This window comes from Dermacentor silvarum, chromosome 4 (genome assembly GCF_013339745.2).
Source record: "Dermacentor silvarum isolate Dsil-2018 chromosome 4, BIME_Dsil_1.4, whole genome shotgun sequence".
NCBI lineage: Eukaryota > Metazoa > Arthropoda > Arachnida > Ixodida > Ixodidae > Dermacentor > Dermacentor silvarum.
This window is the reverse complement of record NC_051157.2, coordinates 176786672-176802314: the sequence shown is the minus strand read 5'-3', so window position 1 is coordinate 176802314 and position 15643 is coordinate 176786672. Positions and strand designations below refer to the sequence as shown.

Here is a 15643-nt window from a genome sequence, read left to right as displayed (position 1 = left end):
CCATCAATTTACCGAGGCAAGACGTAAGCGAAATGGATCTTAGGTTCTCCAGGCAGGGCGTTTTTCCTGGCTTTGGTATCAGTGTAATCTCCGCATGCTTGAATTCCGGGGGTAAGGCCCCTCTGCTGCAGTGTGCATTTAAGACGGCGACACGCACAACCGCAGTGGCTGCGAGAACCAATGTGAATTTGTGGCCAGACGAGTTAGAGTAAAGCGGTAAAGCCAAATAGTTCTTTGTATTTTACTCATCAGAATGCGTGTGCAAGCACTGCAACATTTATATCCGCATTACTCAGCTGCAAATTTTTTTTTACGATTGAAGCAATCGTACACGTAAACTATTTACATATCCTCTACACCAGACGGCATGTTTTCAAGAGCACTCGTTTTCAAAAGAAAAGCCACAAAACAAGCATCAAAACCGCATGATGGATGATAAGGCGCGTGTGAACAATGGGAATACCCTCCGACGCGTTCCGGTAAAGATTACGTTTGCAGCTGCTTCGAAAAGGGTTGACGTCATGCAAAACCCTCGTGTGAAGTGCAAACCGTATAATGTATGCTAATGACGTCTGCGAATAATGCGAAGCACTTTCCTTCTCCAGCGTGTGTTTCCTGGTAAAGATTACGGTTGCGTAAGCTACTCCGAGTGGAAAAGCACCCAACAGCATAGAAATCACGTGGTCACGTCACCACGGTCTAGTAACTCATTCAGTTCATTCCAGACCACGGAAAGTAAAGACGCCAGAAGAACAGCGTGAATATAATGTTGTGAAGTAATAAAGGATGTGGTTAAGTACATTTTTACTTGTCCCTGGTTTCACTCTTTGTAGAGCGACGTTTGTGAATTCAAGTGACGTCACAATGGGTAATAGTTGTGAGTGTCGTTCACAGCTTCGCTGTCCAACCACCTTCACAGCGTGGATTGGAGCCACAGCTTTTTTTAGAAATCTTGAAAATCGCATCCCGGCTGCTCTCGTTGCACAGCCCCTTATGCTAACTATAACTTCTAGAATGCCCCGACCACCCCCCTCCCCCCCCCCCCGCCTTAAGAGTGTGGAGCTGTGGGGGGCTGCCCTAGGCAGCTCCGAGCCTGGTCTGCAGGACGACGTCCTGCGCTGGGCCGTGGAGGTGATGGGGCTCTACCACGAGTAGATGTCTCTGTCGCCGCCCACCCCCGCAGATCCTGCAGGGTTTTAATCCTGACAAATAAAGTTGTTCATTCATTCATTCATTGAAAATCGCACCTAATATGAGACAGTGACCTTCAAATTGTAACCCTCTATCCAGGTGAAATCTAAGCCGAGCACATAGGGAGCGCAGTAAAGTCTGCCTGCTATCACATCAAACGAAAACGCCTTGTAATGAGGCGCGCCGAAGAGAGAGAGAGAAAAAAAACCTTTTTTTTTAAAGAAAGGCAGTGTGGTCGGCCTGGGCGATAGTTTCCTATGGCCTGCTACTCTGTACTGGGGAAAAAGGCCGGGGAGGAAAGTGGCTGATGAATGAAGACGATGATAAGAGGAGCAGGTGCATATATAGAAGTTCACAACCTTGCGGCATGTCTAAAGCCGTGCGTCTAGCCTGGTGGCTTGTAGAAATGCTATAGTGGCACTTCTAATCAAAGCTGCACTGTTGGCATTATACCAAGTACCCAAATAAAACTTGTGTGATAGCGGCCTCCTATTGACGCTTGACAACGAAGCTTGAAATTGAATTTCATGGCCAGTACATGGCATCATTGAAACCAAATCCCACTGTTCGTGGGATCCCGTGGGATCAGACGCAAACGAGGCGTTTGCGTCTGACGTAGCAATGGGGTGTCCTCGTTTTCAATATTGCTTAGATTGAGCATTTAAATTTGGCAACGAATATCTGTAATTAGGTAGAATTTTCAAGATTTAGAATCGTATTTAGAAAGGTGCACTCCCTGTGCTCTTTCGTGAGGGCAGAAAGTCGTCCGCGGTCGGCTAACCTCATCTGCTCTAAGCTAGGCGCTCGAGATTTGGCTTTCTTGGCAGCGCACCCGACGATGTTAAACTTCGGCCCTCTTCCACCTGCATTCCGCGAGCTCAGCGGCAGTGAGAGTCGAGGCATCAATGTGACATGGAGATGAAGGATAACCGAAGTGATTTTCTTATAGAAACCGGCGAGCAGGAGGGGTGCAAATATTGCAAGGAGGCGTACGTAGGGTAGACTTTTCACTGCTGTTGACGTGAGTCACACGCATGTGGCGGCATTTGTACTCGTTTCACTAATTCAAACGGTCGTGCCGGTTCGTGTTACTTATTTGCTCTCGGAAATTACCACGCCACTGCACCGTTCCTGGATGGTGGAACCATTCCGCTAAACAAATTCTGTGTTCGAGGTGAGATACGTACCAAAATGTGCCTCCAAATCGAAGTCGCGGCAGCGAAACTGTACCTAAATTTCTATTGGCTACGACGCCACGTCACGAGCACGCCTCGACAGAGCAGATCGGGCCAAACGGTGTTGTGTGAGGGGAGAGGGCATCACCGCTACGCCACCTCACCAACGCACCTCGACGGAGCAGATACGGCGACGCGACGCCGGGTTGTCGTCGGCGAGGCAGTCGCGTGACGCGCGTGCGGGTGCCGCCGTCTCGCTCTTGGAAACCCGTGCGTGGTCCGTATCTCTCTCACTCTCACCTCCACTAGGCTTAGCTCCACTAAGCAGCGGCCATGGTAGCCGCTGCTGCTTCCTCGGTCTCTCGTCGCGCAGGGCGTCGGTGGCATGAGGCGTTGGCACCGCTGGCTGCTGCTGCTGCTTGCTGGCTCGGGCAGCTCCTTCCGCTATGGTGCATTACTCGAAGAGCACAACTCGAAAGACTGCTTGAAGTCTTTCAATTGGACAGTAATACTTTCGCATTCACAACCCATGAGAAGTGCTTAGGCGTCCTTCGTTTCCTTTTTTTTGACCAAACACATTTCCATAACGTTTGTTCATCTCCAAAAAGAAGACAGATGGATTACCAGGCTGCATTTGACCGGCGCGAGGCTTGAACGCAACGCTTACGTCCCGCAATGCCACTTTCCCGCCAGGGTGCATTTGAATGTAGCGTCTGTATTGGTTGCTCTCTATATATACATACATAGATTCCCTCATGAAAAGCTGCGTTTTATGACTTTTGCATACAACACCGCTAAGCAAGAAAGGACGCCGACAAGTCGATTTTGTCTTGCTCACGCACGAGAAGTAAGGACCATATTGGATGCTATGCTGCCAGACGAATACAATGGACGAATGTAGATGCGTTCGCGCGACGCACCAAGTAAGCTAGCCAGTTCGCACGTGTACATATCTGCCAGTAGCAAGATAACGACGCAGACCTGTACAATGGTCGCCCAGTAATTTACGAAAGCGACGACACAGTCTGTGTGTCGTCGCTTTCCAGGACTATGCGAGAAGCTGTTAAGGCGATATTTGGAACCGTATCGAGTACTACGACAGCTAAGTGACGTAACCTACGAGGTCGTCCCTGATAGCACCTATTGCACGAGGCCCCGCCGGATCCGCCCTGAACATATGCACCTATAATACGCATTAAACCGAGTGCCTGCGAGGAACTGTTTCTGTAATCCACCAGTGATCTCCTTGCACATCGGGGCGACGCTTATATAGACTAGGGCAAATGCTGCTTGTTTTTTGATGCCGACGAAAAGTGGCTTTGGTAGCAACAACACGCAGAACTGTTGTCGACGCCATCGGCGTTTTGCCCGCGTTAGCTCAAAATGCGTGCGGCGTTGGTGACTGTTGCTGGAGCCTCTGATATAAATAGGCACTTGGTGCCGCAGCTAAACGTCGCCTCCCTTCCCTCCCCCTCCCCCACGGCCTCTCGCGCGTCCGAAGAAGGCGCGTTTGCTCTACATATATGGTGATTGTAAAGGAGAAAAGAGACGCCTACTTCTGCAGCCCTTAAGCGAGCACGGCGCAGAACGCGCGTTTGTTCTCCGCCGTGCGTTCACTCCCCGTGAAAGACGCGCCCCTCGCGCCCTTTCACTCGCACATACAGCGTTCGGCGCGCGGCGACGATTTCATCTCCAAATGACGTCATACGGAACCTCACGGCGACGGCGACGGCGACGCCGACGGCAGAAATCTGCTTTTGAGTGTCCATATAATTGCTATCGCAATAAAAGACAATGGCGATATAAATTTAGTAGGTTCCGTCGCATATGCATCGGACTAGCAGAAAACGTCTCCTTGCTCGTTTTTCTTAGAACAAGCTCTTTGTATTAAGTCGCCTACGATATATATATATATATATATATATAGTAGTAACTGGACTTTTCAATGGGTCAAGCGTATTTAGAAAACTGAGAAGCACTACTTCGCGGTTATCTTAGGCTCATGTACCCAACCGAAACCGACCTTTTTCAAGGGAACCTTTTTTCCCTTGTCCACGCCTTCGTCCACGTATACGTTCTCGATTAGGGCCTATTAATAATTATTTACGCTATTCATTTAGTGCACATTGACAGTAAGTAGAATACGTCATTTACGCGGACGATACGAATTTATTTATTCAAGTACCTGACGCAAAAAGCCTTATAAGCGAGGCGAACGTAGTATTGCCGAAATTACAAACATGGCGGCGAAGAACGAACTTTTCATAAACATGGTCAAAATGATGCGGCCTTATACAGAGCAAAAAGTCATGCCGTACACAGTCGACTAGGCTCTAACTTTGCGAAGCAATGTTATCGGTATAATTGGTGTAGTTGAAATACATATCCCTATTGCAAAACCCAGTATCCAGTGCCCAGTACCATGGCTGATTATGGGCCAATATCACGCGCTAGATACTGGGGCGCTGGCAAGGCGCGGCATACTGGGAGGCACTGGGCGCGGGGTACTGGTGGGAAATGCAGCTCTAGGGCGAGAAATACGCGGCGCCTGGCTACCGTATATATATTTTAAATACGAGTTGGTCGGTTAATGTGGGTGGGAGCCTTCGGCGACAGCACATACACGTATGTTTATAACGCGTCACATCGGCACTCATCGCTTTTTGTGCTGACACTGTAGACAAGAAGAAATGACCTGTTTAAAAACAGTGATGGCACAGCTTAAATATTGAGTGATTTGTCCTCGTTTGACTTGATGATTCCTGAGCCCAGATGGGCCGATAAAGTGTAGACGGACTCGGCGGTTACGGTAGGCCTAATCTTCGGTGGAAGCGAACGATCTCGGTGCGGGTACCTGGTGAATGCTAAAATGTTTGTATTTTAGCCCCAGAATCTTTTAACTATTATTGTTTAGTACACTAGGGTAATTGGAAGCGCACGCATTGCCTCAGCATTATTATCGGTGTGATAACATCAATCAGCGGCAGGGATCCTGGGGTCCGTTCGAACGCCTCTGAAGGACTGCTGGGTTTCGTGTCGACAGCACCTCACTGCGCCAACTCGCAGTCATCGGTTGCGTACACACTACTAGAAAACGAGACGTTACCTGCGTTTGCATATATTCGTTCAAGGATATAGCTATCCGCACCAGTCAAACAGGAAATTCACAAAACGAAAGTGATCTTCAGTGTCCCATATGCATGGGCAGCTCACGCACCTTTATTCCAAGCTGCGACATGATATAAACACTTATGACCCCGAAATATAGCACTATTGAGGACTGGAGACTAGTACCTGCCCATAAAATTGTATCAAGCATTTCACATTGAACAGCTCCTATACTCCTTGCGTATTATACTCCTTGCAGTGCGGCAGAAACGCAACCTGCGCAGTTTCCAGTACGAGTCAGCGACAACCAACGCGTGTATAGCGCACACCAGTGCGCCCCAGCCTCATAGCAGTCAAACCTGCGTCTCGTTCAGTGTGACCCAGTGCTTATCCAGTGATCTCACCGGTGTCCCAGTGACTCCCAGCGAATGCCAGCGAGAGCCAGCGTCCCCAGGGCAATCCAGTGTCATAAAACGCGCTGGTTCCACACTGGGAGGCACTGGGAGACGCAGGTTTTGCAATAGGCATGGGATCACTTTTGACGAACTTGTGTATCGAAAACTTGGCAGGAAGACTATCCCGGACCTAAGCTATGTTGAGGTTTCAAACTAGATTACCTCAGCAAACTAGATGGCTAATATATTTGCCTCCATTACAGTCACACATAAAATCCCGCCAATTGGTACGGAGAACTGCCTCATTATTAACTTCATCGTCATCATCAGCTATTGTTATGTCCACTTCAGGACGAAGGCCTCTCCCTGCGATCTTGACAATCTTAACAATCGCTCACAATCCTAACAGATTCGCAAACAGCCTGCAGGAATTTCCAAAGAGGAAGGGATGATCGGAACGCACACCGAATACTCACCAAACTCAAATAAGAATGCCAAAGAGAATTTATCCAAATGATTACATGCATACCGCGACACGAAGGAATCACAGGAAATGTACATGCGGATAGAGCAGCCCGAGGATACGCTCACTACCGGGCCCTCAACACATCCGCTGTAGAGGACTTATTCCGATTATTCGACTATAATAAACTACTATAGAGGGAATCGTATGCTCTACGCACCACCCCACAGAAAACTAAAGACTGAAGAGGCCACCGATCTGCGTAGGCTACAGACAGGCACCTTCGTCAGCTTACATAAACTACACAAGATACACTCCTCAGCCTTTAGAGACATATGCGCATGGTGCGGGTCTACACCTACCTTGTATCACATAACATGGGAGTGTACATCACACAACATAGAACCTCACATACCAAACCCAAATAAAGATCAGTGGGAGGCACTGCTGGCCAGCTGAGACTTCGAGGACCAGATCCTCCTAGTCAGAAGAGCTAACAGGCTTGCGGAAGCCAGCAGAGCCCTGAAATAGGGGCCCAGATCATAGATAAGCCTCTCATGAGGCCAGCTGAATAGTTTATTTTACAATAAAGTTTATTCACTCCCTCACTCACTCACTCACTCCCTGCGATCTCCAATTACTCCGGTCTTGCGCTAGCTGTTTGCAATTTCCACCTGCAAATTTCCTAATTTCATCACCCCACCTAGTTTTCTGAGTGCACTTCGGTTCTCCTAGAGTGCACTTCGGTTCTCATGGCACAGATTCTGTAATTCTAATGGTCCACCGGTTACCTACCCTACGCATTGCATGGCCTGCCAAGCTCCATTCCTTTCCCCTAATGTCAACTAAAATATCGGCTATCACCGTTTGCCGTCTGATCCACACCGCTCTCTTCCTGCCTCTTAACCTTGTAATTCGTCCTCAGTGTCTTCAGCGACACTGGGCACGAATTAGAGCAAATGCTTGAGGACCTTAATCGAGAAAGTGTAATAGTAAGGTTGAAGGTTTATATGCAGAAGACAAAGGTAATGTTAAACAGCCTGGCAAGGGAGCAACAATTCAGGAACTCCAGTCAGCTTCTAGACTCTTTACAGGAGTACGATTGTCTAGGTCAATTACTCACAGGGAACCCTAATCATGAGAAGGAAATTTACAGAAGAAAAAAATTGGGTTGATGGTGCATACGTCAGGCATCGCCAAGTCCTGACTAGGAACTTACCACAGTGGTTGAAAAGAAAAGTGTACAATCATTGCAGTCTACCGGTGCTAACTTATGGGGCCGAAACATGGAGGTTAACACAGACGTTCGAGAACAAGCTAAGAACCGTACAACGAGCGATGCGACGAAACATTAATAGAAAGAGACAGAGTAGATTTTAATGAAGATTTCAACATTGAAAAGGGCGCGGTAAGTGCTATTGCCTATATACCTTTTTCACTCCGTCCGTACCACTATAATTCACTTTGCCTGGTTAGTATATTGCGCACCTTCAGCAAATAATTGCCTTTTTATCCGAAACTGCTAATTTACATAAAAATACGATTTACGACGCAACACGACACGACGAATTCCAGCATTTCCCACGACCGCGCACAAGTTCTGGAATACAAGCATTCAAATATGTTCTTCCTTCAACCCTAAATAATCATAATAAATTGTCTGGTAAACGTTTTAATAAAACCTTGATTAAATAATTCGTGATGTCTTCCTGCATAGTCCGAAAGTTGTTGCAGTTAAGATTCGTGTTAGATTTTAGTCGGTTATTGTTGTCCTAGCTGAAAGTGCTGTTTGCTATGTCAAGCTTGTCAAGTTTTGTCAAGCCGTGATGCCGTGTATTTTTAACCGCCTCCCATGCCATGTGATGTAGCACATGTCTGGAACAACCGACTCAAAAAAGGCTTAAATACATAAGAATTCATCATTCGCAGTCTATACTAAAAAAATCAAGAAATTGGTTGCTTCATCTTTTAGAGAAATTGGTCATAACACACATGTGAAACCTGTATTATAAGCAGCAGTGTAAGCTTCGTTGCGCATTCACAAATATAAGTCCATAAGGGTGCATGATCGAATAAAAGCAATGTTATTCTTATAAGGCGTTATATGTCTCGCCGTTCAGTCGACCGTCAACGTCCTTGAGCGAAAACCGTGTCGTCGAAACGAAATCGTAGACGATGTCGACTCGGTGTGGTAATTCACGTACTACACTAAGCCTGCATCGCGTCTTACCTATATGTAAACGTTCATGCAACAATTTTGCTGGTGCGCGGGTCACCGACGGCATCGTGTTAATGAAGATAGGGTTAATTTAGGCACTCGACCCACGATCTTCGGTGGGAGTCGAACCCTCGAGCTTATGTGGGAGTGGAACCCCACACCTTTGGCGTTAAGGCAAAGGAAATTAGGCCACAGTTAATTAATACACAGTTAATTAAGCCACTCGAACCCACGGCCTTTGGTGGGAGTCCAACCCACGACTGTGTTAATTAGGGCGAGGTTAATGAACGCACAGTGAATTAAGGTAGCGTCAATGAAGGCACTGATGGTCAGATGGCACTGAAGGCAATGATGGTCAGAAAAAAACAAGTAGTAAGTACCAACGCATTCGAACGACAGTGTCAATTATTTAATGAATGTCTCTTGAGCGCGCAGGCTTTCACCTGCATCCTCTTTAGCGTATGCTGAAGTGACTCAGTTTCTTTACGGCCATTTCAATAACGTGCATCAGTAGACCACCACGGAAAATGCGATTTTGCACGTGCTGGACTACGGCACAGTTGTTTCGATTCGCGCACGATTCTCAATCAGATTTGTACCCGGAAGAGGCAATCAAAAAAAATGCATAGCATGGGCCTGCTGGTGGGCATCCATGCTTTGAATTCCGTCTTTTCTTTATAGTGCGACAGTTGCGAAAGGAGTTAATGATCACTCACCAAGGCCAGTCGTTCAGGGTTTTTGGCGAGAACTTGTTTGACGATTGCATATGCCGAGCACACGGGTATATCTACGCCCGGAAATGGTGAGTACACCACGCCGTCTTTAATTAAAGCTTTCATAGCTGGACACCGCGCTAAAGTGCACGTTTGACGTTACGCCAAATAAACTTGATATAAACGGCTACTGTGGGTCTGATGCCGAAGTATCACCCACGACGTGAAACACCAGGCAAATGCGGACAGCGAGCCTCCGTCGCAGCCTTTGCTTTACTACTGAACAAACAGCCCGCAGTTGCACTTGATAAGATGACTTGAACAAACAGTTGCACATGATAAGATTGCTTGAGAGCGTCGGGGTCACTCTTGGGGCTTACCGCCGCTTGTGCTATTGTGAAGTTACCTTGGTTGCACACGTAGCAGGCATCTTATATCCCTGTGAGGTGGTTGGCAGAATATAGCAAGCGGCATAGCTCATCTGCGACCCTTACAAAATTTTGGTTAGATCCTGGTCTTGTTCTTCGTATGACAGTGATTATATATATATATATATATATATATTGGATCGATATACGTTGTATTTTGAGACACATAGCATTCTCAGCCCATTTCGGATGTTATCATATGCTTCAAGAAATGGGACCTCAGGATCAATTTCGCAGAATGGGAAATGTTCACAAAAGTCGGACTTCTCTGGTGACATCAATTTATCCCCTTCACACACGAATTATGGTCGAATGTCGATACATGTGTGAAACACGTATTTTATGCCAGGCTGCTTGAGCTGCTCGAGCGCGGAAAGCAAATCAAGGTGGTAGAATGACTATGTGCATTTTATGATGAGTCATGATAATTAGAGGTTGACTGAATATTTGAATATTGTGGAGTCAGTCATGCCAAGTTTCTTCATAAAAAGGATTGAATCACCCATTCGAATTACATGCACCATTTATTTATTGGCTAGGAGCATTTCAAAAAACAAACAATATATTTCGAGGTTGCTACGACATGCCCCACTTCAAACTTCACGTAAAAAACGGCAGTGCCTTCACCAAAGCGGTACTCTGTAACGATGCATATCACTCCGAAATAAAATGGAAGTAACATAGGTTATCAGAATGTTCAATTTACCCTAACCTCAATTTTTGTGCTCTATTCTTTGCTACCACTGCTTAGAAATGGCAAACATAGGTCGCGTCCATGAATGTAGACCCACACAAAGAAAGATATTTTGAACTTATTAGCTATATAAACTTTCTAAGCTGCAGTGGACTGTTTTTGTTATTATACCGGGTGTTCAAAATTAAGCTTCACGGAATTTTTAAAAATCGCCTGTGGCAGGTACCAAAATTCTTATCGATGAGCTGGGTTATTCGAAGTGGCGGACAAAAGTAAAAATAGAAATCAAAACACATATTCAACTAATTAACAAAAATTGACTAATGAACTTCTTAGTTCATTAATTTACTACACAAATTGCAATTTACGAATTGTAGCTGGTCACATTGCAAGACGCATCGACTTGAAATGAATTTCCAGGATGACACCACTTTCAAGATATTATTTCCCAATGCGTGGGACGAAAACATGGGCGTTCCAGTTACTTGTGTGCTTCAATGCATAAAACAGCATTTTGTTAAAAAAGTAAGTGGCCCAACAGGGCATTTTTACGGCGAGTTTGATGGTGCATATCTCCAAAGTGGTGTCATTCCAGGAATTCCAAATAGATACACCTGAAAAGCTCACCGGCAACAATTCGTCAATTGAAATATGTGTCATAAAGTAATTATCTCAGATTAATTAGAGAATTATTAATTCGTAAATTTTGTTAATTAGTTGAATGTGTGTTTTAATTTCTCGTGCTTCTAATCTCCGCCTCTTCGAATAACCCAGCTTGCAACGATGAGAATTATGCTACCCGCCACAGACGATCTTTAAAAATTGCGTAAAGCCTAATTTTGAACACCCCGTGTAAAGAATGTGTATATGTCACGCAACGTGTCCTGGACGTCCGCAACATTTTGATTTCCCGGAACCCCAAGTGAAGCACCACTAATTGAGGTTCTAGAAACTCACAAGAGACAAAACGGCGCAGTGGTCGTCGTTACACGGTCTTGCAGTGATTACGAAACAAGCGGGGTCTGAATCAACACGGCTAACGCATGGATGTCCGAGAGCTCCGGCATCATCTGGGAACATTTGGTGGTTCAATTGTTCTCTATGAGAAAGACGGGATCGCGATGTAGTAACATGTGAGCTCTCGCAGTCATTGGCAGCAGACGCATATATTGATAAATTTCTACTCGTACTTGCAGGGCATTGTTTGACAACGAAGCTGCATATGGCTAGGCGAAACCAAAATCTGTCTGTCCGACGTGCGCAGAAACTGTCATCGTCAGCAATAGCTTCCTCATCTTCTTCCTCAGCTGACTCCGTTGCCGCTCATCATTCCAGTGTAGAATTTCCCTTCTATCGTCGTAATGGGGAGGACGCGTTTACGGCGGTGTGCGCCATTGCTTAGCGGGGTATGTGCCATTCATTGTCTTACGTGGCGGACAGATTTAATTTTGAAGCAATTTATTTTGAAGAATCGCAAGCGGCAATGCGACAACTGCGGACTACTGGCATACCGTCAGTGACGTCGTTCTCTTCGTCGCAGCCGAACGTGTGTGTAACCGCATTAGCAAACCGAAGGCGTAACCAATAATTGAGAAAGACTTCATTGAACCATCGGGATTAACCCAGTGATAAACACCGAGGCCACACGTAGTGCTTAATTGGGCGGTTATCTAAAAAAATATATGACTACTGTCTCGAGCAAAGGAGTCCACAAAGTCAGGCATCGTTGTCATCCTGGCTATCGGGATCTTGTTTTCTAAACTTGAGAGCACCATTACATATTTTGACAACTTGTCCTATCCTGCAACGTATTGCTTATTGCTTTCGCTGCGTCAACCCACTGTTGTGGGAAATTTCTACTGCAGTAAAGTGGACGTCTAGGCCTACACACGTTCAGAGTAGGCGAAAGGTGGATGCATGGCAAAGCCACAGGCTGATTCGGCCACTCGCGGATTTCATAAAACTGAATGTCCTTTTTTTCATCATCGCATCGACTAAATTGCCAATGAATATTACAACCGTTGTGCATCCGTGTTTGCATGACTACGATTTGCTACAATTTAGTGGCTTGAATCAATTCTGCTTCGTTTCATGCCTCAAGTTGAACCATGAGTACCTAACGCTTGGGCTGCTACTACATGGAACAGACCTTCGACTGTATTCTGCCGTCGCATCGCAATTATTATCCTATAGGGGCCATTTCGCTCCAACCTCATAATATGCCGTCCTCTATCAACCCGCGTCCGTCTACCTGAAATCCACTTAAGAACCCGACTTCTCCTCTGTGTCGGTAACTACCGTTTTAGCACAGCTCCATTGTTATCTAAAAGAAGTGTGGTTGCAGCTCAAATACGTCAACTCTTTTTTCCATCACGACATCCGCAAAGTCATGCTCATGACATGGGCACTTACCTCCTCGCTATTTTAGATATGTATTACATTCGTTCTCGACAATGGCATGACAACAAATATCTATTCATCGACCTCACAATATCATTCCTCACAATTTTGTGTTGCGTGGAAATACTCTGTACTGCCGAAAAATGGGCCTAAGTGACCAAAAATTGGCTGGTGCTACCCGGCTATCTGCGTACTACATTTTCGTAGCTAAATCATCCGCCCCCCCCCCTCCCCCCTTAGCACCCTCGGCGCCTACTGTGTCTAGAGGAGCGTGTACAGCGCCAATTCGACTTTCACGAGCTCTCCAGATCTGTGCAACGCTGTTGATGTCTATGCGCTACACAAGTTCGCCAGGCGATCTCGTCTACTGCCCACGACTATCCCTGACCGGGTAAACGCACAACCATTCCTTTCGGAGGACATCTGAATGAAAGGCTCTTTGCTGACGTTTAATCCGGAATACGCGGGTAAACCGAACGCTTGGGACTGTCAATGTCACTATATTGTTGTGGTCGAATACAAGCATCATCGTGATTTCTTGTGCGCCTCAATGAATGTCCCCATCAACTAAGTCATTCGTAGATCTTCATCATGACGTCATTTCATGACATAATGTGTCTCTGACCCTAAATTTTCCAAACTGTACTGCCATAATTCGGAAATGGCGAGTGCGCAAAATTATAGCAATGATTTTGTTATCCTAATGTTCAATGACAACTTGAACGTGACAGTACAGCATCACTCTTTCTACTCCAGTCTGTAATTATGAAAGTGTCTGGCATAGCTGTCCGCAATGGTGGGCATGTTTTGCTAGGTGAACAAGTGAAGGGAGTACCTTGCAAACCTTATATGACTCCTGTGCATTATATCGTTGAACATTTGTGCCATTTTACTGACATCACACAATAATAAATTTTATAACAGGGCTGACTGTATCAATTGAAAGAAATACAGAATAGGTTAATGGAACATCTTGGAGGTTTGGTGGGAAGCAGCAGGTGCTTTGTGTGTGTGTGTGTGTCTACATTAGCGTTAAAAACCGCTTATAACAAAGAATAAATGTTATACGCAGCCGTTAAGATGGCTCACTGTTTATCACGTTGTTTTTTGTAGTGCGAACTCAAGGATTCAACCCCGGTCTGTGGTTGGAACAACTCACTGGCGTTTGCCATTGAATCAGTGTAGATTTACCTAAGGCTGCCCCTGTTGCAAAAAAAAAACATGAACCCACTGCTATGTGCGATGAAGTTACTCTTAGGGAAACCAAGCCCCAATAATTAAAACGGCGCGAAGCCCCGCAACTTTTTTTTCCTGCAAGGTGCAGCAACTCTATATGAGTGATGTCGAACGGCTATTATGATTTTCCCCGAGTGTCGGCAATCGTGTTCATGAAAGCTCTGTGGCCACGCGTAGCTTGTTTTTTTAAAAAGGAAATTTTAGATCCTTTGACTTTGAAGGCGTGTAATATTTATGAGCTAAGCACTCAACCACCCGCAACCACTGAAAAATTCCTGCTCATGCAAATATATTTTTTGACGAACATATCTTTATCCAAGGATACAAGGTTGTTTCCTGCCTCTATAACAAAAAAATGGCTGTGGTATAGCTCTGGTTAAACCTAGTCGAGTAGCGATAGCTACACACCCGCGGTTGCACTTAGGCTTCGCTTGTAGTTAGACATGTTGTTATTAAACTTAGTGGTTTCCCCACTAGACCAAGAAAGGAGAGACGTTGTGGTCAACTAACGGATAAAACTGTATTTTTCACACCCATGAATACGCTTCTATAATCCGTAAAGTAATGGGCTGCGGCGACGCGAGCTCGCCCCTTCAATACTCTCGGTTATTACAGCTGCGGAGCGCGGGGTGTGACGTCCTACAAAAGGCACCGCGAGTGCTCAACGGCAGGAGCGGTGGCCGCGCGGCGACCGCGACGAGCTGATTCGCCGGAGAATCGAGGCCAGTGGTGTGACGTCACACCGAGGGCGCGGCGAGCGCCCAACGGCAGAGCGGTGGTCGCGCGGCGACCGCGACGAGGCGAGTTGCTGGAGAAGGGCCGTGGTGTGACGTCACAGCGCGGCCACGGCTCAAAGTTCGGCGACGGTGAAGAGGCGAAAACCTGGCCAAATGTAGCTATCGCTACCAAAAGTCGTAGTTTCGCCCAAAACGGGAAGCATCGATTGCGAGAGCAAATTAGTAGAGAGCTATATGCAGTAAGGATAGTAGTTTTATCCGCTGTATAAACTTGCACACATTCTATTACTAACTGAATTAACAAGATGGTGTCAGCGCGCACAAGCAAACATAAATATATCACACTTGTTGACCGCAGACAACCCCTATCAAAACGCTGGCGTAAGCAAGCGCTGCGGCAGCAGTGAGCGAAGGCCCGTGCAGTCTATCGCTTCAACGCAAACTGAGTCGCGAAAGCACAGCGCATACAAAGGTAGGAGCCGTTGTGCAGATAGCTTTCAAGATGCGGTGCGCGCGACCACCCGCAGTCGCGCAAAGTACAAATACGCGATTGCTGACGGAGTAGAAGTTACACCCCCACCCTCCCGCGCTGCCTTCCCGCTTTCCTCCTTTTGCGTGTGAAATTGAGTCGCCAGTTCCCCTTGCGCCCGGTCGCAAGATATGCAGTTGGTGCCGCAGCACATTGTCGCCCCCTCCTTCCTCCCTCCGTCCCATCCTCTAAAGGCCTTTCACGCGAAGGAAGACGTCGCGTTTGCTCTCCGCCGTGCGTTCGCTCTCCGTGAAAGCGCGCGTCCCTCGCGCGCTTTCACTCGCAGTTAAAGCATACGACGGGCGGCAATGATTTTATCGCCCTTGCGCTTTATACGGAACCTCACGGCGACGGCC

The 15643-nt window shown here is 46.6% G+C and overlaps 1 protein-coding gene across 6 annotated transcripts in view; it reads right to left on the bottom strand.

Moving 5' to 3' along the window:
• The window catches only part of LOC119450782 (uncharacterized), a 216050-nt gene that overhangs the window by 97521 nt on the left and 102886 nt on the right, over positions 1–15643 (bottom strand). Inside the window, exon 1 of one of the 6 annotated variants that reach the window (XM_037714286.2) lies at positions 9267–9534. The exons of the other annotated variants lie outside the window; for them this stretch is intronic. Within the exon in view, the coding sequence (XP_037570214.1) occupies positions 9267–9389 (123 nt within the window). The 5' untranslated portion in view covers positions 9390–9534. Of the gene's footprint in view, positions 1–9266; positions 9535–15643 lie in introns of those variants that run through there. 6 annotated transcript variants of the gene reach the window in all.